This window comes from Eleutherodactylus coqui, chromosome 8 (assembly GCF_035609145.1).
Source record: "Eleutherodactylus coqui strain aEleCoq1 chromosome 8, aEleCoq1.hap1, whole genome shotgun sequence".
NCBI classification, from domain to species: Eukaryota; Metazoa; Chordata; class Amphibia; order Anura; family Eleutherodactylidae; genus Eleutherodactylus; species Eleutherodactylus coqui.
This window is the reverse complement of record NC_089844.1, coordinates 24,890,527-24,918,066: the sequence shown is the minus strand read 5'-3', so window position 1 is coordinate 24,918,066 and position 27,540 is coordinate 24,890,527. Positions and strand designations below refer to the sequence as shown.

The window sequence follows — 27,540 nt, the reverse complement described above, 5'->3', positions numbered from 1 at the left end:
CTCTGTCTTTTTTTCTATCGCTCTCTGCCTGTCTCTCTATTGCTCTTTCTCTGTCTGTCTCACTATCTCTCTCTGTCTCTTTATTGCTTTCACTCTGTTTCTTTGTCTCTCTTTCGCTCCCTGTTTGTTTCTTTATGTCTCTCTATCACTTTCTTTCTGTTTCTCTCTTTCTCTCTATCAATATCTCACTGTCTCTATCGCTCTTTCTCTGTATCTCTATCGCTTTCTTTCTGCTTCTCTCTTTCTCTCTGTCTCTCTATCGCTATCTCTCTGTCTCTCTCTATATCGCTTTCTCTCTCTTTCTCTCTGTCTCTCTATCGCTATCTCTCTGTCTCAATCACTCTTTCTCTCACTGTCTCTCTCTATATCACTTTCTCTCTCTGTCTCACTATCTATCTCTTTCTGTCTATTGCTCTTTCTCTGACTCTATATTGCTTTCTCTCTGTCTCTCTATTGCTCTTTCTCTCACTGTCTCTCTCTGTATCGCTCTCTCACTCTGTCTTTCTATTGCTCTATGTCTCTCTCTTTGTCTCTCTATCGCTCTCTGTCTCTCTATCACCCTTGGTTGGGCAGTATATGGTGCAGCTTAGCGCATAGACTTAACATTGTAACTTCCAACCCGCCTGACAGGGCCCTGAATGTATTAAACTCACATTTGACAATTTTACGGCAGCGGTGAGCATGTGTGTCATCTAATGACACCAACATCATACAGCAATTGATTTATTTAATGATTAAAAGGTCCTCTATTTCGGACCAACATGAAAGAACACAAACAAATATAGTTCTCCAATTTAGGCTACAAGTCAGTATTGAAGAAATGTCCAAAAATACACAATGGACTCGCCCCGGGCAGAGCGGTCCTGTATATTGGATTAGTATTAGAGTGATAAACGTGTGTCAATTTAAGTCACTGTAGAGCGCGACCGGACTAATACCCATCAGTGATAGTTTTCCATCTATGATGCTGCGATGGAAATATGGCGGTTGCCACATAGATAGAGTACTGATATTTGGGTGAAGTTGTGTATACTCTGTTCTGTGAATATATCATTTTCTATAACAAGTTCTACGCGTTTCGTCATGTATTACTCATCAGGAACCAAAATTGGTTTCAGAAACAGAACTGGTCATGAGAAATGGACACCAAAAATGGCTCAATGTAGCCTATCAGCAGTATAAACACAAGAAAAAAACCTTGATGCTCCAGTATATTTGGACAGATAGATAATAGGTGGAAGGCTGACTTACTTCGTAGGGGTGTCAGTGATATTGACACCCCTAAAGTCCTGGTCGGCGTGTAGAGAGTAGATTCTTGGATTCTCAGAAGGCAATGTTTATTGGAACATGTATACAATGCGTTTTTGGCTTGATAAAGGCTATTGCATAGCCGAAACGCGTTGTATACATGTTCCAATAAACATTGCCTTCTGAGAATCCAAGAATCTACTCTCTACACGCCGACCAGGACTTTAGGGGTGTCAATATCACTGACACCCCTACGAAGTAAGTCAGCCTTCCACCTATTATCTATCTGTCCAAATATACTGGAGCATCAAGCTTTTTTCCTTGTGTTTATACTGCTGCTTGCTGCCTCTGGTAATCTTTTGCCTAGAGCCACCTTGTGATGCTCTCCTTGTCCTTGGGATGTCCTCTGGACCAGTAATTTGGAGCAACATTTGACCTTATCTGCTATCCAGGATCATTAGACGAACCGTGACCTCTCCTTAGGGTCCAGTTACGTCTGGGGTGAGTTCTACCTTACTCCTCTCTTTTTTTTCCACATTCTGCCATTTCCTCCACCCCTTATTGGAGTGCTAATCTCACATCTTTTTATTTTTCAATGTAGCCTATGAGATGCCCACACGGGGCGAACCTCTCCTGCTCTGTACTATGGCTAGCTATCTAGGTATAGGTGGGGTTAATCTCTGATAGTCGCCCCAGGTGCTAAAATAGCTACCAACCTAACCTGTAGCTAGCTATCTAAGTTTAGATGAGGTTAGCTGAAGTGGCTATCTATGATGCATGCGGTGGGCAAGCTGCAATGCGAGGATTAAAAATCGCAGCAGCAGGATTGTTTCAGCGTTTTGCATTTTTCTGTGCCCATACAGTGCAATGGCAAAACAGATACTCGCATCGCAACGCAAAAGCTTGCGATTTTGCAGCGTTGCGATGGGATTTTTTTTTTTTTAAACTCGTTTTATTGAAAACATTGTATTGTACAATAACTGAATAATGAAAAAAAAACTTTTGATTACATCATTAGCTCGTTACATGCATGTCAAATATTTTAGTACAGTCAATTGACATATTTATTTGTTACATTTTCCTCTGATGTTGTGTTTTCTTTGTGGTGCCGGTGAAGGGTGTGTTTCTTTTTTGGTTTTACCAATTGTTTCTAGGCGTTGTTATTCTCATCAAATTATGGAATTGGTCCCGCGTATGCACCGTACCCGTTGTCCCACACCATCTTTCCCACACTTTATTAAACTTTTCAGGGCATTTTCTATTTTTGTATACGATTTTTTCGTATGGCAGAGCGGCGTTAATAATGTTCTGCCACTTTGTGATTGTCGGAGGGCGTCTATCCATCCATCGTAGGGCTATTGCTTTCCGGGCGTAGAATAGTACCCTTGTAAGAAATATCCTGTCATGGTACTGCCATTGTTCTTCGTCTAAGAGCCCCAACAGGCATACTGCGGGATCGTGTGGTACTGGTATTCCCAGTATTTGTGTTATAAACTCTATGATCTCTCTCCAGTATGCCTGTATATCTACACAGTTCCATATTAAATGATTAAAGTTTGCATTAGGTATTCCACACCGGTGGCAGCAGTTGGTGGTTATCCGATTCATTTTATAAAGTCTAGTCGGGGTTAGATAGCATTGATGCAAGATATATAGTTGTGTTAGTTTGTTGTTTGCCGCCGGTGAGACTGTGGTGTATATGGACATTGCCGTTTCCCAATCCTCACTTGTGAGGCTGGGAATAAGTTCTCTCCATCTCTGCATTACTGACATTGGTGTGTCGGGAATTTTAGCTTGCAGTAGATGGGTGTATAGCACTGAAATCAAGCCTTTAGGTCCTTGTGTTCGCAGTATGCCTATTAATGGATACTGGGAGAATGTTTGTCTAGGTCCTGGAAATTGTGCCGTCAGTGCGTGTCGGAGTTGCAGGTATCTAAAGAAACTCGCCCTTGGAATCTGGTACTGTTCTTGCATTTGTTCAAAGGAAGCCAGCGTTTGGTCTCTGTATACATGTTCTAGTGTAGTGACTCCTGAATTTATCCAGAATTGTTTGCCTGGCAGATTCATTAAGTGTGGTAGCGCCCTATTGTTCCACAGGGGAGTTTCCAGGGGAGTGTTCTCCTGTCTAGTTAATAATTTGCATGCCCGCCACACGTTCACCGCCAGTCGGTGGATCGGTAGCATTTGTTTGGTCACCCATCCTGGTTTTTCCAGAAGGATCCAAAGCGATGTTTCCTCGAGGGAGTACATGAGGTGGTGCTCGGAATTAGGAAGAGGCGCGCCCGACAACCAATGGCGGAGATATCTAACCTGACCCGCCAAATAGTATAGTTTAAAATCTGGCAGCGCCATTCCCGCAGTCTCTTTAGGGCGCTGCAGGGTGTCCAGACGTAATTTGGCTCTTGAGTTTCCCCATATAAATGATGTTATTAATGAATTAGTTTTTTTGAAGAATTTTTGTGGTATAGATGTTTCTGTGTGCTCTAAGCTATATAGGTATTTGGGGAGAATGATCATTTTTATGAGGTTTATCCTGCCTGCCACCGATAATGGCAAAGTGCTCCAGCTTTTCAGCTTCTGCTGCAGAGTTGTCAGTAAGGGAGTGATGTTTAACTCGAGGCTCTGGGTGTGTTCTCTGGTGATATGTATACCCAAATACTTAAATCTGGAGGCGATTTGTAATTTACAGAATACGTCTCCCGTCAACCATCCCTCTGGTCTTAGAGGCATAAAGGCGGACTTTTGCCAGTTGATACATAGGCCTGAGAAGACTCCAAACTTGTCTATTAGGGATATGGCCAGTGGCAGGGTGTTTCTAGGATCTGACATATATAATATTATATCGTCCGCATACAAGCCTATTCTATCCTCTCTGGGCCCTATCTGGACGCCTTTGTATGAGTTATGTTGTCGAATTCTCAGGGCTAGAGGTTCTATTGCAATTGCAAATAGAAGGGGGGAAAGCGGGCACCCCTGTCGGGTCCCCCTGTGTAGTGGGAAAGAGGCAGAGGTCAGGCCGTTTACCGTTACCCTGGCAGTCGGCTCTTTATACAGGATAGAGATCCACTTTATAAATGTATCTCCAAACCCGAATTTACGTAGTACCTCTATCAGGTACCCCCATTCGACGGAATCGAATGCTTTGGCTGCATCCAATGAGGCCAAGGCCCAGTCGGACCTCCATCTCCACCCCACCTGTGTGATCACCTGTGTTCTTCTAATGTTGTCCGATGTCGATTTACCCGGGATAAAACCGGATTGGTCCGGGTGTATAATTTTCCCTATAATTTGGTTTAGTCGGATGGCTAGTATTTTAGTGAGGATTTTGTAGTCCGTATTTAATAGGGAAATAGGCCTATACGAGCCACATTCCTCCGGGTTTTTATCTGGCTTAAGAATAAGGACTATGTTGGCCTCCAACATCGACTCCGGGAGGTGGCTCTTGTCAAGGATGTATTCGTAAAGGTTAAATAGGTGTGGGATTATTTCCTTTTTGTAGTGCTGATATATTTCCACTGGTATCCCATCCACTCCCGGAGTTTTGTTCTTTGCCATCTCATTCATTGCTTCTTCAATCTCTTCCACTGTAATGGGAGAGTCAAGTAAGGACTTATGGTCCTCTTGTATTTCTGGGAATATTATGTTGTTTAAGTAGGTCTCTAGTTCTGCGGGTGTGTAGTTAACTCGTGATTGGTATAAGTCGTCGTAGAATTGTTGAAATCTACCCATAATTTCTTTCGGGTCCGTAAGCATTTCTTCCTCACTTGATTTAACTCTCAGTATGGTTGGGGGGGCGGTTTCCTGTCTCGCCATATAAGCAAGTAGTTTACTGGATTGATTTCCTTGTTCAAAAAAGGACTGTCGGGTAAAGAAGAGGTTCCTCTGAGCTTTCTCTTTCAGGTATAATAAGTAGTCTCTTCCTATCTGAAGCCATTTATCTCTTTTAGTGTCTGTGGGGTCAGCTACAAATTCTCTTTCTAATTGTTGGCATTGTTCTGCCAGCAATTCGCCCTCCCGTGCCGTGGCTTTTTTGACAAATGAGATTGAGGACCTTAAACAGCCTCTAAGATATGCTTTAAATGCCTCCCATACTAAATTTATATCTACGTGCGCCTCGTGCGCTTCATAATATATTTGGATCTGGTCCGGTATGCGGTCATTAGGCCCAAATAACGAAAGCCAGAATGGGTGCACTCGTGGTCTCTTGATTGTGATTGGGCCTGGGTTTTTAAGGGTCATGCATATTGGTGAGTGGTCTGAGACACCCCGGGGTAAAAACTCTATTGTGTCTATTTTAGGGAATAGTGAAGGGGATCCGAATATATAGTCTATACGGCTGAGAGCGTGGTTGTGGGCTGCATGACAGGTGTATTCTTTTTGTTGCGGGTGAAATATTCGCCATAAATCTAGCCATCCCGTTACCGAGATAATAGAAGCCAGACGAGTCCTGCCCGCGTCTCCCTCCCTCCGAGCACCACCCCCAAATCTATCCATGGTGGGATCCATAACCATGTTCATGTCTCCCATGCAGACGACTGTTGCTTCTGGAGAGAATGATGCAAATTGTATGCCCTCTGCTAGGATGGTTGTTGTTGCCGGTGGCGGATTATAACAACACAAGAGGACATATGGGTCATTGTTGATTTTAGCCCTTACAAAAATATATCTACCCTCTGTGTCTCTTCTAATCTGCTCCACTTCCCATCTAAGTGTTCTTCTTATTAGTAGAGACACCCCCCTGGAGTATGATGTGTGGCATGTATGAGCGGACCATTGTACCCATGGTTTCATCAGGACTTTTGTGGTTTCAGGCGTGAGGTGGGTCTCCTGCAGGCACAGGACATGTGGTCGCCAGGAGCGTATTGATGTATTTATTGCTGTTCGCTTTCTGGCAGATCCCATGCCCCTGACGTTCCAGGATGCAAAGATTATCTCCGCCATGGGCTAAGAGATGTTAATCTGATCCGGATACGCTTTCCCATGTCATTCTGCCTGTCAGGTGTCCCCTCCCGGCACTGAATTACATTTCTATCATGTATCATGTAACAGTTTTTCAACATATTTTCAATATCATCATGGAGCATTTGATGTATACAACTTATCAACATTTGATAAACTACTATCAACTTTAACTCTCAATCAACTTGTAATTAAACAGGTTTTAAAGTTATCCACTCTGTCAAGATCGTACTCGTGGCAATCCTATATTAGGGGGTACCTACAAAGTATAGCTTATTTCAAGACTATACTTGTGGTATTGTCGTATCGTTGGGTCAGTTGTGTGTACCGGCATTTGTTTGATCTTCACTTTCCGAGTGGGTCCCCTTAAGGATAAGGCAAATAAGGGGGATAAAGGGGGGAGGGGGGGGGGCCCCTCAGCATGTGAGTCCCAAATCATTCCACGCGGCATCGGCGAGGGGGGTCGGTAGAGGAAGGAGAAGGAGGGGGCCAGAGAGTTCCGCCAGTGCCGCAAGAAAGGAGGGCTTGTCCCTCTCTTCTGAGAGTCACGGTCTACTTGACTGCCACAAATAACAGAAAGTCTCAGTTCTGTGCTTTTTAGCTAGGGTGTTCTTGTGGCATGTTTAGGGAATAGTCTCTAGTGTGCAATTAGGAGCTATAAGGGGAATGTTCATCTTTGTGTAGTGGTCTCGGCACCTAGAGAAGGGGAAAAACAAATGGTTATGTATACGTTACGGCCCTTCTGGTCGTCGTCTGGTGTTCAGCCAATTTCCTGCTTCGGTTGGTGTGGAGAAGAAGCGAGTGCGGTCCCCATCGACCACTCGCAGTCGGGCCGGATACACCATCGAGTACGGGAGCTGCAGTTCTCTTAATTGTTTCTTGACACCGAAGAATGTTGCTCGCTGCTTTTGGAGATCTGCCGAGAAATCCGGAAAAATGGACACAGTGGCGTTGTCGTGTCGCAGAGGTCCTCCCTTTCTGGCGGCTTGTAGGATTATATCCCTATCACGGGAGTTGAGCAGCTTTGCCAACAGGGGTCTGGGTGGGGCTCCTGGTATTGGTGGCTTCATGGGCACTCGATGCGCACGTTCAATAACAAAAACTTGCGATAGTCCAGCATTGGGGAAAAGCTCTCGGAGCCAACGTTCTATAAATTCCTCCGGTCTTTGCCCCTCAGCCCGTTCTGGTAGTCCCACTATGCGTAAATTATTTCTTCGTGACCGGTTTTCTAGATCGTCCGCTTTTTGTCTCCAATATTCAGCTTTTTGCGTAAGATCTCGTATTGCATCTGTCATTGGGGCGACAGTATCATCTATGGTAGAAATTCTGTTCTCTGTGCTGGCAACACGTTCTCTTAGGTTTTGGAGATCTTGTCTCAGCAGACTCACATCCATTTTAACTTCATCAATTTTGCTGGTAAGCGTGGCTGTAGAGGTTTGTATTGCGGTCAGAAGCTGTTCAGACAATTGTTGCAGTGTTTGCACTGTTCCCTCAGTTGGGTCTGGGTTGTTGTGCTTTGTCGTTACGGCTCCCACCGCAGCGGGCGTTGCGGGGTCAGGGCCGGGCTCTTTTCGGGTGTCTCCTCTTGCGAAGGCTTTAAGTTTGTCTACGGATGAGCTTTGTCTCGTGGGGCCCATTTTGCAGCCGCTTGGTTTTCCGCTTTTCAGCGCTTTGTCCGCCAGCAGCTCTTGTATGTCAGCGGTCACTTTGCCGCTGGTCTGGCGGTATCGTTCACCCCGCTGTGTGCGCCTCCGGTATATCTCTGGTGGCTCTTCCCTCCCTCCTCTCCCCTCAGTGATGTTGTGCTGGGTCCGGGGGCAGCTTTCAGCTCTGCTCTGGGGCCTGGATGTTTATGTTGCCACTCACAAGATGGCCGCCACGGCCGCAACTTCGTGAGTTTTCCCCGCCGGCAGCGCTTTCTGTGCCAGTGCCACGGCTGCACCACCTGGAGTTCGGCCTCCTCTCCTCTCTCTCCGTGCAGCTCTGTGTTGCACCCGGTAGCAGCGCTCCTCGGCGTTCCGAGCCCTGCACTCTGGCCGATGCCCCTCACAAGATGGCCGCCGCGGCCGCGGTTTCGCGGGCTTTCCCTCCCGCCGGCAGTGCCCGTTCTGTCTGCGCTGTGGATGCTCCTCCGGAGGGCTTATCCACCTCTTCTTTCCCCTCCGCTCAGCGCCGTACTCACTCCGGAGTCCCCGCCGACGGCCCGTGTCTTCCGCTGTATGGCCGCAGCGGTCGCCTATCTCCGCACTCACCGCCGCCGGTATCTCTCCCGCGGTCGTCCGGGAGCGCTGTCAGGGGACACGGTCCACTCCTCCCCCCCTCCGCTGGTGTTTTTCTGGGTCAGGGGACCCTCAGGATGTCTGCAGGATGACGATTTGCCGGTAAGCGGAGGAGCTCTCCTCACATGCGACCGGACAGTTCGGCTGCTTGGCCACGCCCCCGTTGCGATGGGATTTTAACATTGCGATTTTCTCGCAGCAATATTGCTATCGCCAGTGGAAAGGAGCCCTAAATCAGATGTGACCGGGCATCAGGAGAATGAATAGAAAAAGAAGAAAAAGGGGAACTTAACCCTTTGCGCACCCAATGCAGTCCTGTCTGTTACAGGATCTTATGCGCCGATGTAAGCCTCTTATAATCCAGAGAGTATAGTGCCGTAATGCTGGTAGCCTTCGTCATAGACAGATCATGTGATGGACACGCGGACGGGTATCACAGCAACAGGCCAGCGCAATAGATAACATGTTCAGGTAGCATGATACGGAGCTGGTCATGTGACTGTCATGTGACCAGATGTCACACCAAATGCCTAGTCCCTGGCAGCACCCCGGAGTATGGATAGTACAGCAAGGAGCGGACGATAAGTATTCCACAGTGTCCGTACAGTCTCTCCATGAACTGTTCTTTCCATGGAGGTGGCTCTGTTCGTGGTTACGCATAACCCGCTGATTTATCATTTGAATTGCCAATACATGACAACCACATGATTTTCATGGAAGAAGCGAGGTAATGATTTTAGTATAACAGAAGGGGTACCTGTACATAATAACTGTGGCGGCAGGTAACCAGGCTAGTGTGTATCGCCTGGTACCAACCAACACGCAAATGTCCACAGGTGAGTGCAAAGGGGGGCACTGATGTGCTTTAAAAATAGGGCTTGTCCAGAGATTGAAATGCCTACCTGATCCATTGGAGCTGATACCTCCACTTCCACCCTGATTCTGACACCGGGTCACTTGATACACAGCTCCTTCCCAGAGTCGATGGTGTTATTGCTGGCTATTGAGCTCATTTGAATCATTAAAGCGACGGTCCAAGTTATATTTTTTTTTAGTAAAAGTATGTTACCCATGCAAGAAAATAAATCTGCATATACTCACCTCGTCCCGCATCGGTGATCTGTTTATTTCCAGGCTGCAATCCTAGTTTATGGGACATCACAGGCGCTGTAATCAATAACAGAGCTCAGCGATCGAGAACTGAGCCCTATTATTGGCTGCAGCACCTGAGCTGTCCCGCAAACAGGCTGCAGCAGCCTCTAAACGTGATGTCAGAGCGGAGACCCGGAGCAGCAGAACGGGACACAATGGGGAGAGGTGAGTATGGGGTGTCAGTTTGTTATCTTACTGCATGGGGAACATTCTTTTAAGGAAAAAATATAATTCGGACCAACCCTTTAAGCCTCCATCGCAGTCACAGCTGATGCAGGAACAGAAAAGTGGGCTGGCTTAGTTATTGAAATGAGCTGAACAGCCAGCCCTCAGTGATGACGTCAGGTGGAAGGAGCTTCATACCACATGACCTCATGTCAGAACTGGGCCGGAAGTGGATCGGGAAAGTGTTTCAGTATCTAGTTAATCGCTTTAAGGACCTTTCAGACGGACTGAATTTGGCCGCAACCCTGAAAATTCTGCACCAGATTTCCTACGCCTCCATTCAGATTTTGATGCGAAATTGAAGATGGCCTAATTCTGCCGCCAATTCCACATCAAAATCCTCATTTAGATTCATCTGCGTTTTGTGGCCAAATTGAGGATTTATAAGGGGTCTTTGACTAGTGTGAAAGACCCCTTATAACTCTTCAAACATATGGCAGAGGGAATCAATCAACATAAATGACGGGGGTGGAGACTGTGCGAGGCAGCGGCTGCTGAGACTTTATTTAGAGATTTTTCGATGCTGGATTTTGCACATCATTTGCATTTTATAGATTAATAACCAACACACACAATATGAGTTTGAAATCTGCTTCACCTTCAGCAACCTCCAGGGAGGAAGGCCTCAAGTGACTCAGGAAAGTGCAGAAGATCCGACAAACCAAAACGGACTGAAATGTGCTGGAGGTTTTTTTTGGAAAAAAAAAATTGACTACATATTTACAGTTGGATGATGTCAGATGTCGGTGATGTCATCGCTGCAAGGAGGATCACAGTAAATGACGGAATAAATAGCAATTCTGATATATATTCCCAAGGTTACACTTTCTGCAGGTGAGAGCAAGCCAATCCTCACCTGCAGGAGACCAAGAGGGTTTTTGAACTTCCCTGCAGGTAACTTTTTGGGCCATTTCCACTTGTGCAAAATGCAATGCCGATAGAACATATTTAGTAATTGCTATCTATGCTGTTCTCTACTAGCTAGTCTTCATTGGGCCTCTGCCACTGGAGCTCGTAATCTGACGATTTTTACGGCAGCGACCAATCGGCACACCTGATAACAGGAGGTGGTTTATTTATTTGTGCCCAGCGGGCCCCTACCCCTATCCCACCCACATCTCTCTTCCTGCCCACTGATACCAGCACTTTGGCTCCTTACCAGCGATGATTTTGTGTAGGGTATAACACCATGAAAAAGACACCAAAGATGACTTGAGCCACGAGGTGGCCTTTTCCTAAAGTCCCCTGATTATTAATATGCAAAGTTCATGCGAACTACATCACAATTACTCAGAAGATGAGTAAACATTTCTCTAGGACCTCGAGAGGTTTGAGGATCTTTTTTCGTTGTGCTTCTGCATCAGGAGTCACAGCTGGACAACCAGGGACAGTCTTACTAGTGACCATGCCATAGGTACAGAAATCTTCAGGCAATGGCTACAGCTGAAGACTGGGATAAGGGATATACACTGAATGGTCACTGTATTACAGACACCAGCCCTTTCACAATTGGAGCTTCTCTGTATGGAAATTAGACTATGATCTGAGCGACTTCTAACGAGGCCAAGTCATTGCTGCTAGAGTAGCCGTGGCCTGGATTTCACTGCCTGCATCAGTGTGGAGGGTATACTAAGAATGGCGTGATTGAGAAAAAACAACCAACGAAATGGGATCCTGCGGACGGGAAAAAAAATCATCACCAAAAGGGGTCAGAGTAGGATGTCAGGAATCATTCTGACCAACATAGTAAAGAGCAGCTGAATACTATGGTGGTGCTACAACTAACGTGTCCGAATGCACAACTTGCCGTTCCTTAGACTGGGTGGGCTATAACAGCAGACAACCAGTTGTGTCAAAGAGAAACAGAAAGATGAGACTCCAGTCGGCAAAAGAGCGCAAAAACATTGCCTGCTTAGATGGATCCAGATTCCTTCTGCATTGTGCTTTTGGGAGGTCAGAATTTGGTGCAAGCAGCATGAATTGATGACCCCTTCCTGGTCAGAACATGTCAGCACCTCCATCTAATCTGCAGCAACTCCTAGAAGCTTCCTGTCCGCGGGGGCCGATATTCCTCCAGTACGCTTCTGGAGGTCCAACACACTACTAAATGGGGGTCTGTAATAAAGGGGCCATTCAGTGTATATAACTGTATAGGACATCCAGCTGAGCTTTATATGTGCAGAACCTGTGCTAGGACGATGAGACATCAACTGTGTTGGTTTACTCTGTTACATTTGTGCGGCTGTTTGGGTCTCCTTTCCCCGTAGGTTCCAGTTTCAGGACCGGTTTTGCACTGTGCTTATCATTATATTAGGGAGAGCATTACGACGCTTCTTCCAGGATCCTAGCTCGCTGGAGTAACTCTTCATCTGTTGGAACCAGTGTTGAGTTCGAGAATTGTCACTGTCCCGAAAAACAAACCCTTCTTTCCTGACCTCCAGGAGTTCAAAGGTATCTTCACAGTCTGGATCAGTGGATACCACACAGTGGGCAAGTCTCAGGGGGTCCCTGAGCATCACAAATTTCCCATTACTTTTGTCTTTAATGAGCACCAAAACAGCATCTTTCACCATTCGGTCAGAAGAGCAGCTTTCCAGGCCGGCATCTGAAGTTCTCGTTACGTTCACCATCAGTAGTGCATGCACATTATGGAACTTTAGCGCCTTGCATCCCTTCTTGACCCATTGTCCGTCTGTAGGTTGTGCCATCTGCAGAAGCCCCTCTTTAATAAAGCGTGTCTCTTCCCTTGGCCAACCCACCTGCTTGATGGCCATCTCCCTCATCTCAATGTTGGTCACTTCCCTGTTCTTCCTGCTCTCCCTGCGGAAAGAGCGTAACGTCCACGTGTTTCCCTCCTGCCGCGTCTTCATGTTTATGTGCTCCAAGTGCGATTCGATCCTGCTCTTGGCTTCCCACAAGCTGCTGTGATCCGGATGAAATTCTGTTGTGCTCTTGAGGATCCGGCTCAGCAGCAGCGGGTATTTGGTGACCCTTTGTAAAGGAGCCATGAGGAAAGATCGGAGGTTCATACGTCGCAGGGCGGTGTTATCATTCTGAGACACATCCAGAAAGATTCTGAAATGAAAAGATGATAAAGAAAGGGACTCAAATGCAGTCAGGACAATAGACAGTAGTATCTACCTCCTCCATAGTAATCTAATAGTTAAGGCAGACACTGCAATACCTCTCATTGGCAGTAGGTGGCAAAATAACTTTATAACTGTGAATTAGGCCCTGAGGCTGAATTAATATTTTTTTAAAAAGTCTATAAACTGTTGTCATCAAAATTATTTACCCTCCCCCATTGCAAATTAAGTTTATTTGCCAAATTTACAAACTTTCATCTGTTTGTAAAATAACAATCAAATAATAACAATTTAACCCTTTCCAATCCAATGTCGGGCCTGCCCCGACATCATCATTTTCCTCCACAGCCTCAAGGTTGGGACAGGTCCGACACTGCAGTGCATGAGTGTATCTGCACCCGATTGTCAGACACATCGAGGACCCCCGAGGAGAAGGCAGAAAGTGTTTTTTCTGCCTTCTCCTTTACACATTATATAGCGCTCAGTTAGCGCTATGTAATGCATGGAGATCCCGGCCCACGATCATGTGACCACCGGTGTCACCTGATCCCAGCTGTCACATGATCACCTAGCTGGGAGGCTAAAGGGAGAATGTAGTGACCACCTGCACCCTCCTGATCAGGAGGGTGAAGGGAAAATTTATTTTTTCTCATCCATTCTCCCCAGCTTCAATTTATTTGGAGCTAGAGAGAATGGATGAGAAAAAATAAATGGATTGGAAAGGGTTAAATACCCCAACACAACGAATACAAGAAGTTGTTTCTCGAAACTCAACATAAAGTGCAACTTTTAGGCTGGGTTCACACAGGGTGGATTTGTTGCGGTTTTGCTGCGTTTTTTTCCGTTGCGGTTTTGCCGCAGAAGAACTGCTTCTGTGGCAAAACGGCTTCAAAGGGTTATTTTTGTCTTGCGGATTTTGCTGCATCCATAGCGGTCTATGGACAAAAAAGCGCTGCGGAAAAGACAGAAGAATGGACATGCTGCGTCTTGAAAAACTGCGCGCAGTTGCATTTCCGCACTGCGGCAGTGTGGAAAAAATGAGTCCTGTGAGAACAGCTTTTTGCCCAAACACATTTGTACTGCATTGCACTGCAAACGCAGCGGTTTTGCCGCAGTGCGGATATGCAACGGCAAATCGCGGCAAAACAGCAGCAAATCTGCCCTGTGTGAACCCAGCCTTAAGGACTACTGCAGTCTCATTATTATTCAACCCCCTGAACAGAATCCCTCATTTGCAAATCAAATATTGTCTCAAGCACACCTGATGCAACTAACCAAGGGTTTCATTAGTTGAATCAGGTGTGCTTGAGATTCAAAACGCATGAAATACCTGGACTGGCTTGGACTTTGTTGACTGTGACGTGCTTCTTAGAAATATGGCTAAGTCAAGAGAGTAGTTCAAAAAGCTAAGAGCAGAGATCATTGCCTTGTACAAACAAGGAGAAGGATGCAAAAATATAGCAAAGGCACTGAATGTTCCAAGAGATATGGTTTGCAGCAGGTCAAAAGAGCAAAAGGTGATCATGAGGGGGTGAGTAATTCTGAGACTGCAGTAGTCATTAAAAGTGAAACTTTGTGGTGAACTTGGAGAAACCGCTTGTTATATTAGTTGTGTTCAGCTATAGAAAGATTGTTCTTGTTGGATTGTTTTTTGAAAACGGCGAAACGTTTTTAAATTTGGCAAATGGGGGGGGGGGTAATATATATATATATATATATATATATACATATATATATATATATATATATATATATATATATATATATATATATATATATATATAGTAGCAGTGCAGTACACAGAAGGGCCTGTAGAGGGCCAGAGACAGGACTTCTGGTGCTAGGGTTATCCAAGGGGTGGAGCAGGAACCAGAGAAAAGCCGGTTCCTGCCAAAGACAAAGGGGAGAGAGACAGCTCAATGGAGCTGGGAGGGCTGTTAGTCCCAGGGTCTGGTGCAGACCAAGAAGGCCAGAGGCTGACAGGGTGATACCCCTAACCTCAACACCTGAGAGAGAGGGCCAGCGCAGCATAGGAAGGTGCTGCAGGCTGGTGGCCTAAAAAGGCAAAGAGTCCGACAGGGATGACGCCCCTGGACTCCCACCCAAGTTGGGGTGCTTATGGACGTTGTTGTGATTTGCTGTGCTGTGACGTGCTGTGCAATAAACACTGGCAGGAGCCAGACAAAGATATCTGCTATTCCTGAGCCGTGTTTACTCGTGTGGTGCGCCATTTCTGGTACGAGAGACCAGCGATCCCGAGGCAAGAGTATCCCCCTTGCTACTATATATATATATATATATATATATATAGTGTGTGTATGTGTAAGATTTGGAAAAAAAATGTTTACTAATTGACATCTTTGCTGGATAATCAACATTTAAATCAATGGTATAAATCCCCCGCAGCACTAGTAGTCCTCTGTACTGAAGTCGCTGCAATCTTACCACCGGATTACTTCATCATATAAAAAGTAAAATCCAAGACATCGGAGCATCTACATATAATGTAGTGTTTACTCAGTCATCATTAAAAAAAAGGTTACAAACACTGACATTTTAGCTTTGCACGACCCGTGTCAAGCCTCATGTTCTATGTGAAGCCGAAACCTTGCCGTCTGTAACCTTTTTTATGATGACTGACTAAACGCTGCGTTTTCCATGGATGCTCCTTTGACTTTTGCTGTTTATTTAATCAGTGTTTAGAGTTACAAGACCAAACTCCTGCAGCTTCTATACATCAGTGTCTGGCGTTGTCAGATTTACTATTCTTTCTGGCACTAGTTGTGAAAAATTTTGATGCCAGAAAAGTAGACACAAATTTCTCGAAATGTGCCAGATTTAGTACTACTGTGTGCGCTAGTTTTTAGGTGTTAACACTGATCTAAAGTATTCCCCCCGATAGGTGGTATCAAGTAGGAAACTGAGTTATGGCTGAGCCAAGTCTATCAAACAGCACACAACACTGGGATAGATTTGGCGCACCTTTGGACTGTCTCACTAATGTTACGTTGTCCATGTATTAGACAGCATACTAGTAAATGTGCCACATTGTGTGGATTTACTAACACCAGACAGTTGTGGACATTGATGTGGAAGGTGAAGCCTCACAATATAACATGAAAGCTATTGGAGCTGCAGGAATGACACTTGTAAATTCTAGTAAACTTCATTTACTATAATCCTCCATTTCTATGATATGTGATAGAATGGAGCCAGTCTGTGATCCGGTAGTCCTCCTGACTCATCTCGTCTCACCTGAGAAGCTCCTTCTCTTTCTCCAGAGCATTCAGTGTTGCCATAGAGGTTGGTTGTTGGAGGCAGTAAGTCTGGAAGGCGGGAAGCATGTTCACAAACTCCAAGAAGATCTCCCCAATGCAGATGGTCATCAGATCATCATCCCCCTACAGGCAGCAACAAAACACAATGATATGTGTCAGCAAAACCTGCTGGAGTCACTTCTCTAAAAGGCTCTTACATGACAGGAACTGTGCAATTATTGAATTGTGAGAGGGAAAAGCTGTGATCCTTCATGGTCTAAATGTGCAAAATACGGTTGTCGGAGTTTCAGGTCTCATAGAGGTGACTGATCTGGTATCTTGCTTGTCTGCACCTGACTGTAGAATAGTGTTGATGGAAGTTTGAGGCATGTCAGGCAATGTCCTGGTGCGGATACAAGTTCATGGGATGTCAAGCAGTGTACTGCGGCAGAGGGAAGATCATGGCATTTCAGACAATGAAGGTTTATGGGATATTAGGTGGTGTCCAGGGGTTGATGGAAGTTTGTGAGATGTGAGGGAGTGTCTTGCTGTTGATGTAAGTTCATGAGATGTCAGGTGGTGTCCAGGTGTTGCTGGAAGTTTGTGAAATGTCAGGTATTGTTACTGGTGTAGATGGAAGTTCATAAGATGTCAGGTAGTGTCCTACTGTTGATGGACGTTTGTGAGATCTTTAAAGTGAATGAAGTTCAGCAGCACTTCCAAGTATACCACGCTCAGCAAAGAACTTGACTCCACAGTCCATAAAACTCAGTCCCAAGAAGGCAAATGATAAGCAGCATAAGCAAGTGCTTCAAATAAAATGCACCAGTCTTGAAAAAGACCGCTGTGCGGGTCAAAACTTATGTGTTTTTGAAGCAATAAAGGAGCATCAAGACTGATGCATTTTATTTGAAGCACTTGCTTATGCTGCTCATCATTTGCTTTCTTGGGACATTTGTGAGATGTCAGGTAGTGTCCTGCAGTTGATGAAAGTTCATGAGATGTCAGGTATTGGTCTTGGCACTGATGGAGGTTCATGGGATGTCAGGTATTGGTCTTGGCACTGATGGAGGTTCATGGGATGTCAGGTATTGGTCTTGGTACTGATGGAGGTTCATGGGATGTCAGGTATTGGTCTTGGCACTGATGGAGGTTCATGGGATGTCAGGTATTGGTCTTGGTGTTCATGGAAGTTCATGGGATGTTGGGTATTGGTCCTGGCATTGATGGAGGTTCATGGGATGTCAGGTATTGGTCCTAGCATTGTTGGAGGTTCATGAAATGTCAGGTATTGGTCTTGGTGTTGATGGAAGTTCATGGGAAATCAGGTATTGGTCTTGGTGTTGATGGAGGTTCATGGGATGTCAGGTATTGGTCCTCTATGAACAAGGAGAGCTGCAATGACAATTTGGGTTTTTTTCTCAAAAGAGAATATCCCCCAAAAATAAAACACAACAAGCCGTGAATAGAAGGGGGAAAAAAAAGTCTGTACTCATAGAATATGTAAAGCGATGACCCAAACAAATAGTCAATCCAAAAGAAAGGAAAAAGAGAATAGGGACGGCACTTACTCTGGAGGAGGGGGGTGTATCTACCAAGAAGCCCCCTACTTTTTTAAAAAAAATTTTTTGGGGGATATTCTCTTTTGAGAAAAAAACCCAAATTGTCATTGCAGCTCTCCTTGTTCATAGAGGATCTGAAAATGTTAAAGCGGATAACCCACTATTAATCCCTGAGGCGCTTTCTGAACTGCTGTTGTTTTAAGTATTGGTCCTGGCATTGATGGAGGTTCATGAGATGTCAGGTAGTGTCCTGGTGTTGATGAAAGCTCATGGGTTGTGAGCTGGAATCTTGGCATTGATGGAAGTTAATGAAATGTCAGGCAGTGTCCTGATTTTGCTTAAAACTCATGACATTTCCGGCAGTGTCTTTGTGTTGATGGAAGTTAATGAAACTTTCTCAAATCCTGGTAGTGATGTTAGTTCATTGGATATCAGACGGTGTCCTGGTATTGATGGAAGTTCGCAGGATGTCAGGCAGTGTCTTGGTGTTGATGGACCAAACTATAGCTCCGTTTAGTTTCTCATTCGCTCCTGAATCATGTCCCATAGAAGTGTTTGAGGTGTGAGGTTGTCTCCATAGTGGTGTTTGGGCGTGCAGTGGGGAATCTTGCAGCTGGGCTTAAGCTATGTGGTTTAAACATTCATGAGGAACATTTTTCATGAAAGAATTCTGAAAATAGAATATAGAATAATATTTTCATTGAATTTACCTGGTCAAAGGCTTGGTCAATTTCCTCTTGTAGGACCTCCAGGAACCTCTCGTTGAGGTCAATGAGTTCCTGTATGTTGCTGAACACGACAGCCAGCTGTTCCCGTGTTAGCAGTCCCGCCGTCTGCATAGGGAGATAGAATTCCTCTTTTATTATCCGCAGATCCTCCCCGTAACTGGATTCTGTGTTGACGAATTCAAGTACGGCCTCTTTATGTTCCATCCTACGAGTGGCACATTTCATACACAATGTCTCTCTCCTTTTGCCTCTGCTCTCAGAGTCCATAGATAAATTACTCTCTCCACAGTCTATACATGGCCGATGCGCCTCCCAGGCCTCCAGAGAAGCTGATGCTTCTGCCACTCGAGCTCTCCACTTTCTGGAAAGTGCATCTCCAATCCCACTGTCCACCCTCTCCACCTCTCCTGGCTTTATAGGTCTTGTGTTCCCTTCACATTCTTCCCTCTCATCATTGACCCCAACAATCCCGCTGTCTGTGCTCAGGCTGCTGATGTTACTCCAGCGATGGCGCGATCGGTAGGAATGACCGGTGGTGTAAGTGCTCTCTTTGTTGGAGTTGCATGATGTTGTGGTGTTGGCCTTCATCAGAACTGGTCCTGTACAATGTGGAAGATGAAAATTAGCAATCGGATCATATTATCATGTCATATATCTTATGGGTGGTTGAAAACAACAGGTTGATGCTACATTTTCACAATGGCATTATGGTTCAGTGCAGGGAAAGCCTCCTAATAATAATCCTGCTATTGGCTTTAGCTATATGGCTCCCACTCATAGAGTTGCTTAGGTTGGTTGTCAATAGGATATCCCTCCCTTGATCAAGTTTTTTACATTTATTTATGATTTTAGTAAGTCTACATTTGCTTTACTGTACCCATCCTAAGTTACATCATGCCTTATTATCCAGCGTTCTCCAGAGCTGCAATCGTAATTCTGTTGCCTGGCTCTAGAAATCGCTCATCTCTGTAATAGCAGACACAAAACGTAACGCTTTGCTGTGAGCTAGCGTACTCTGACTGCCATTATGGAGTCAGGAAGAATTTTTTTTCCTCTAAATGAGCTAAATTGGTTCGTTGGGGTTTTCTTTTGCCTTCCTCTGGATCAGCAAAGGGGGGTTGAAAAGGGCTGTACTAGATGAACATTGTCTTCATTCAGCCTAACATACTGTGTTACTATGTTGCAAGTGTCTTTTAGTGCAGAATGTTGTGCAGCGTCTGGTGTGAACACTACATCCCACACCCTGCAGTAAGACAGACCGTACTCTGTGTGGGGGTAGAATAGAGATGTGAAGTCCTGCAACCTGAGAGTTAACAGGAAAGCAGCAGCACTGGAAATGCAGCTGTGGATGAAAATGAAGTCTGTGTAGTGGTAGGATGGAGATGTGAAGTCCTGCAACCTGAGAGCTAACAGAAAAATAGCAAGATTGGAAAATGCAGCAGTGGATGAAACTGAAGTGTAAGATATGATATAAAGGATTGGAAGTAAGAATGCATCAGCCAGGTGTGTTGGACAGGTACCGTTTTCTCTCTCCTGCCTCCTTTTCTGAGCATGGTGACGAGCAGCTGCTGCAATTTTCAGCTCTAACTGTTTTCTCTTCACGGCATCAGTGGGCATGGGGTCACTAAAATGTGGGCGTAGGCGACACCCACGTTGGGCCTTTCCGGATTCCGCCGCTTCGTGAGTCATGTCTGAGCTGGACCTCCGACATCCAGGGCTACAGATCTGAAAAACAAAGCAGACACTTAATGATGATCACTCACAAGTCGGTGACTAACAGCCTCTCTCCCACTCCCTGTGCCACTTCACACCTCCAGCTGGTTCAGTGTGTTGTCAGGGGGGACTGTGGCCCAGTGATTGTCCGAGGCTGCCGTCCGCGGGAGCAGGTGGGCGACTCTCTGTTACAGCTCCCGGTTTGTGCGCAGCAGCTTTCTTCTACACGGGGGTGGTGAGTTGTGAGATATATCTGATGGTGCATGCCTTGCCGTTCCATGTGTAATCATTACCACTCATTATATCAATGTCTACGTGTATAAATCATAAGAGGAGGGATGTTCTTAGCACAATACATCGTAGTCTCTGCAAATATATCATGTGAGGAGAAGACACTTTTCAGGGAGACCAAAGTCCTAGTTTGCAGCCAATAAATGGCTATGGCCGGCATTACTGGTTAAGGGCTCGGTCACACAAGTGAAGATCTGCACCGATTTCTGCGCGGAAAAAAAACGCACCGCGTGCGGGAAAAAATTTGCATGACCACGTCTATTGCCACCCATATGTTCTTTCTTTGGTAGGTGCAGATTTTCGTCTGCACCTGCGGTGTGTTTTTTTTTTTTCTGCGCGGAAATACGCGCGGATCTCCTCTCGTGGGATCGAGCCTTAACAGAGTGTAGTGATATGTGCCATATACATCGAATAGCCACTTTATTAGAGACCTCGGGCAGTTCATGATTGGAGCTTCCATGTATGGAAATTGCCCCCCGTGACCTGGGGTGGAGCATAAATTTCCGTGGATCAGTTTCAGCATGAATCCACATTAAAATTGGAAAATCCAGCAATCTGAGCGACTTCCAACAAGGTGTGGTCATCGGTGCTAGACTAGCCGGGGCCGGGATTTCACAGACAATCACGTTTTTATTCGTGTAACAGTGTAGAGCGTATACTGAGAATGGTGTGATCGAGGCGAAAGGAGATCCTGTGGACATAAGCAATTCATCACTGAAAGGGGTCAGAGGAGGATATCAGGAATCTTTCTGACCATCAAACAGGCGCTGCACATTCAACAGCAGCTGACTAGAATACTGGTACTCCAAGGCCGGCTGCAGACTACTGGGTTGGATTCTGTATGCGGGAGCCTGCAGCAGGATCCGACCCTGTGCCGAGCCGGCATCCGCGTGTACCTGTCATTTCTTTTTTCTTTCTGTACTGCGGATAGTCCGCAATGCGAACCGTTGGTCATGCGCAGTAGATTTTTTTTTTTTTCCAGACCCTACTTTTCCCGCGTCGTTGCTAGGCAATGACGCAGGTACCTGCAATTTTTCTGCAGTGTCAATGCGGGAGGGCCGCAGGTCGGACGGCTTCCATTGAGTTCAATGGAAGCCGTTTCTGTGGAATCCGCACTAAAATAGACAATGCTGCAGTTTTTCCTCCATAAGCAGAAATTCGCAAATGTACATGAAAAAGTACATAGAAGGTATTTGCCGCGGAATCCAGAAGTGGAGCAAAACAAATCTGTCTGTGTTCCTTGGCACGGATGGCAGACAAGATCCAGCCCCATTGTGTCTAAAAGAAACAGAAAGATGAGACTCTCGGGGGCGAAATAGCGCAAAACTTTGATCACTTGGATCAGCTGTAGAAAAATATCACCTGGTCAGATGAATCCAGATTGTGTTGCCCCGTGCTGCTGGGAAGATCGTAATTTGGTGCAAGCAGCATGAATCGATGACCCCTCCTTGTCTGGCTGGCGATGGTAGAGTAACGGTTTGGGCAAGCTTTGCTAGGGACACCCTGGGTGCTCTGACCCCTTACGTAAATGGCGGCTCAGAACAACATCCAGAGAGTTATCTGAATGAGTACTAGTTAATGATCAGTCATTTGTAAATCAGTTAAGCTCTGCTTCCATAGAGTGACAACCACGTATGGCCAAAACCCTACCCGCTATGGCAGCCAATGGTCGCACGATAATGCCAGTAAGGTCACGTGGCCGCAGGTGGTGGGATTTTTCCCGTAAGCAGTTTTCGCTGTATGGAAATACAGCCATTGCATACGGAGGATAAGATTCAGGGTCACACAGCTGGCAAAAGGAGAAAATAGGGTCGAGGAGGAGTTGCCATACAACTTGGAAGGAGATTCTATCATTCTTGCCCAAGACCTTGGCATCCTGCACCCAAGCGCAGCTGCCTCCATACTTACACTAGGCTTGAGGCCAGAGGGTAACTCATTGCTTGGCGCCTTTTTATAACTTTTTGTTGCCATGGATACAGTAGGTGATTGACTGCGCTGTCGCTCCGGTGTGGTTTCGGTTTTCGGGGTGTCACATGATGCACTGGTTGGAGTCTCAGCACTTTCAGAACTGCAACTGGAAAGAAAGCAAAATTCTAGCATCACTCAGAACAACAGCAGAGAATGGATCACCTGGATGACAAGACTGCCGCCCTGCGTCCTCCTCCACCGGCCAGGAGGGGACTGCAAAGAGAAGAAGTAGAATCTGTCCTGCATAAAAAAAGAACTGGCATGTCACTTCTTGATGCAGATTCCGTTTCGGTTTTCTGCACGTGGATTAACCCCTTCATATGAGGTGAATCTGCAGCAGCCAATTTGCAAATCCACAGCAGTAATCCACATTTAAGTGTGCTGATTTTTGCCGCGGTTGTCCATTGAAATCCGTACAGATTTTTTTCGATGCGGATTTCATCATGTGAAGGTAGCCTTTGTCGGTCACAAGTCAAACGGGGAAGTACCGTATTTTTCAGACTATAAGATGTATCTGGATTTAGGCAACAGAAAATAGGCCAAAAATATTTCATACTAATTAAAATGTCTTTGCTGAGCTAAAGAAATGGAGAGTTTAGTTTCAAGTGGACTTGGATAGCTGCGGTGGTCTCAGTAATAATAGTGGTCTACAGTGGTAATAGTGCCCCCAATAGTAATAGTGGTCCCCAGTGGTCCCATTAGTATCAGAGACCCCCAGTAGTCCAAGTAGTGAAAGTGCCCCAATTATAATAGTGGCCCCCAGTAGTAATAGGGTCTCCAGTAGTATCAGTGGTCCCCCAGTAATGGTAATGCCCCAATAATAATAGTGGCCCCCAGTGGTAATAGTGCTGCCAGTAGTATCAGTGGTCCCCCAGTAGTGATAGTGCTCCAGGAGTAGTAGTAACCCCCAGTGGTCCCAGTAGTAATAATGGTCCCCAATGATAATAGTGCCCTCACTAATAATAGTGTCCCCAGTGGTCACCATAATAATTGTACCCCCTATAGTATTGGTAGCCCCCAGTGGTCTCAGTAGTAATAGTTGCCCCCAGTAGCTCCGAGTAGTAAGAGTGGGTCCCAGTTGCCACAATGGTAATAATGCCCCTCCCAGTGGTAATAGTGCCCCCTGTACCTCTGGCCATGCAGAAACTCCACCAGGAAGTATTTTACCTTCATTCTGTAGCTCTGGTCCAGCCGCAGCTGATTATCAGAGACTCTGACCCCTGACCCACCCTGCATTACTGCATGGAGTGTATGCAGTGCAGACACTGGGATGGGAGAGTCAGAGGTCACAGTCTTTGCGCTGGAAAGACCGGCGCTATGGAGTAAAAAGTACTTCCTAGTGGGGGTAATGTTCCTCATGATCAGTTACAGTGCAAAGGAGCTGTGCCTGATCAGTATGGAAGCGGTCAGGGGTGTGTGGTGCTGGCAGACTCCCCTGAGATCGGACCAAAAGACACACTTTTTAGCAAGATTTTTTTCTTGCTAAAAAGTGCATTTCTTTAGTCCGAAAAATACGGTAGGTCTTAGAAGGTTCATGAAAAAGGCACAGGAAAATCTCAGGAAGGCTCATGAAAAAGTAATGCAGCTAAATACACTGCAGGAAAACCTGCTGCAGTCTGTAAGAGAACTGCAACAACCCCAAACATAGAGTCATCGATTTACAGGAATAACATAAAACCACAATGTTTAACGTCCTGAAGTGGTCAATGCCTCAATTTCTTTTCCCGTGGACAATGACCAGTTGTTTGAGGGACAAGGATATCTTTTAGAGGCACCATATTTATTACCAAGTTCACTCACATTCTGCTAGTGGCAAGGAGGAGACTGAGAACTCAGCACATGCCTATGGCAACTCCATTGCTGCGCAGGAAGAACACGGACTGCCATAAGCAAGGCTTGTGTTCTGTTTAATACCTATGGCAATAACAAGGAAGTTAATGTAAATCCCTCGCAGCCTCGTTATCTTATGTTAAACAATTTCTACTTCTGATAGGGCAAATTCAATAATCAATGCATCTTAGAGAACTGCTATCTACTCTATCCTACCAAAAGTAATTGGACTCCTGAGCAAGAAGCAAATATGTTAATACTTATTGGGGCTCTTTTAGCCCTAATGACATTGGATACTCTCCATGGCACACTTTTTAATAAGGTCTGAAATATTTCTGCTGGTATTTCCCTCCATTCATCCTGCAAACATCTGGTGAGTTCTCTCAAAGCTGATGTATCAGTTCATCTACAATGCTGCAAGGAGTGTCGTCACTGGAATGTTGAGCAATGGAAGAACGTTTTATGAAGTGACAAATCACGCTACTCCATCTTTACATCAGATGAAGGTACCTGGGTGTGGCATGGTCTCAGTCTGTCGGTTGTAGTGACAAGTACCATTACCACAGAAGTATACCTTGACATTCTAGACAATAATGTGCTGCCGACAATGTGGAAATACTCTGGGAATGGCCGGCCATACTTCCAACAAGACAACGCGCCTTGTCACACATCCATCATTGTTTCACGTTGGTTTGAGGATAAGGATGCACAGAGTCCTGACCTGAACACTGCTGAATGTCTTTGGGATAAACTGGAACCACACTCAGGTAATATGGACAGCATCCATATTTTTTCAGAGACATTGACAGACATTTGCAGGATGAATGGAGGGAAATACCAGGTGAAGTGTGTCAGACATTAGTAAGACGTATGCCATGGAGAGTATTTGATGTCATTAGGGCCAAAGGAGCCCCACTAAATATTACCATGTGGAAATAAATACTACTTATGATTCAATTAGTGTCCAATTGCTTTTGTTAGGATGGTGTATGCAATCTCCTCATGATGTCATACGTTAAGCAGTTATGACCCCACATGATTCAGACATCACGCTACCTTTTCTTGATCAGATCCAGAGCTGATCCTATGAGGCCGTCCTTCATTTTCTGCAGCTTGGCACCATAACCGGACAGATCAGTTGCTTCTAAAAGCAAAGATGGACAGCAAGAAGAATGGGCTTCAGAAGGGAGACCTTGCTCAGCCATCCTGGGGAATCCGCTATTAGCATCAGACATATGGGGCTCATACACCACAAGCTCCTCTTTCATGCTATGCACGTTTAACGCCTGTAATGGAAACCTTGACACAGGACTGGAACAAATGGGAGCTGTGAATGTAGGCCAGCATGAAGGGTGAGCTCTTTGGTCTAACGAACTATCTTGTACAATGAACCGATCTCCAGCAACACCGTCAGGCTGGCGATGATCCAACAAAGTACCAGCTTCATGGAACTTAGAAATGGAGTCTTGTCCATGGTCCAGGCTTGGAGAATTACCATTAGTCCGGTCAGAGTTGGTGTCTGAGGTTGTACTGGTGGAGGACTCTGTGGGTTGTAAGTCGGCATCACTCTTGGACAAACCATTCTTTTCCTTGCTGCGCATCTTCTTAAATTCTTCAAATGTTGGGATGTAGAATCTGCCGCCACTACTTGGTCTTCTAGTGGTGTCTGCTTCCAGCACCCTGCTTGGACATGGCCTATGCTCCTTGAAGGACTCTGCAGTCTTTGACTTCACTAGACTTTTGCTTTCATTCTCTTCTTGGTACAGTGTCAGGTTTGGGGAACTATTTTGCCTTCGGAGCTGCAATCTCCTCTTGGCCTCTTGCTTAATGTGCTCTGTGCTGGTTCTGTGATGTAAGAGACTTGTGCATTGCCTGGAGGCCGGCATTGTGCTACTTGGATGGCTTGTAGATATTGTACTACAGGGTGCCTTGTGTTTGCAGTAATGGCATAATTTGTCCACTGCTTCCCTTGCCACGCAGTCAACCAAACAAGCCTGGGGACGGACGGGCCTGTTGGGTTCAACGATTTTGGAACTGTGAGTCCTCAGCTTCTCTTTCAGTTCTCGTTTGGCATCACCATAGGAGACCTTGTCATCTGCTGTAAGAAAAAGCCACTGATGAACTTTGGCAAGAGGAGGTGCAGGAAGGTCCCGGTGGCCGGCTACCCTGTCGGATAGGCCTTGGAGCGGTATATTTCCTGCAGATCCTTCTGATAAGTGTCTGGTGCTTCTACAATGCAGAATGAACTCGCTATCCATGCTCCTGTAATGTGCAAACACACTTGATTCTGCCCAGTGCAGGTTCTCCAAGCTCCGATACAGCCTGGGTTCAATGTTTGTGCCCGTTGGTGCATTACCTGCATGACATGCTTGCAGAGGGTGAAACTGCCCTCCAGCAAGATGGCAATGTACATTCTTTAATGGATGCATGCTGCTCGGCGAGGGCTCCTCTAAGCCATGGTTTGCGCACAGCAGATAGTTCTGGGGACTTGGAATGACTCTGGAATGTTCATGCGGTTCATCGGCGCGGATGTATGTCATAGCAGATGGACATGGGAGTTTTGCACACGGGTGTTGAAGGAGATAGAGGGGTCCCTGTAAGCAGCTGTGATGATGTTGAGCGTCCATAGTATGGAAAGCAGCTGCTCAGTCTGCTGAGTACTCACATTCTGCCACAGTTACTGAGCACTTTATGTGGAGACCATGATGGCGACCTTGCTGAATGGATCCACCCAGGTGACGTATCCTTCACAAGAAAGAAAAGGGAAAGTTAATGTCCATGGTTTTCAACCTTAATACCCTTTATCTAGTTAGGCCTGGGCTACATGAAGAATTTTTGTAGCACTGATTTTAACTATCAAGCTCCAGCTGCAGTCCACGGGAATACAATGGTGCATGCAGTCTTGTGGACTGCAGCTGTCATTTAATAGCTAAAGTTAATCAAAAAGTAGCACTGCTGCCCCCTATCGACAAGCAAACAACTTCTATAATACCCCCCATTTGGACAAATATACGAGTTAAAAAATGATTTTATTAGGATAGAAAACTGTAATTATGGTACAATTACTTTCAAGGGACTGCATCAAAATCTGCATTATTGGGCTTCTTTCATACAACTGTAATTTTGACACAGAGTTGGCACGTCAAAAAAAAAAAATTGCACCTTAAGGGTTATTTCAGATGAAGAATTTTTTGACGCACCGAAAAAAATCAAGCGTCAAAAGACGAGATTTCTTGACTCCG

At 45.6% G+C, this 27,540-nt stretch overlaps 1 protein-coding gene across 1 annotated transcript; it reads right to left on the bottom strand.

Moving 5' to 3' along the window:
- Positions 1-10,336: 10,336 nt before the first annotated feature.
- Positions 10,337-27,038, bottom strand: LOC136576225 (uncharacterized). Its single transcript, XM_066575335.1, has 6 exons — positions 25,355-27,038; positions 22,409-22,574; positions 20,017-20,221; positions 18,479-19,095; positions 16,205-16,350; positions 10,337-12,938 (listed from the first exon to the last, which is right to left on the bottom strand). Exons 1-6 carry the CDS (start codon positions 26,923-26,925, stop codon positions 12,140-12,142), a joined length of 3,504 nt encoding a protein of 1,167 aa, XP_066431432.1. The 5' UTR covers positions 26,926-27,038; the 3' UTR covers positions 10,337-12,139.
- Positions 27,039-27,540: the final 502 nt, after the last annotated feature.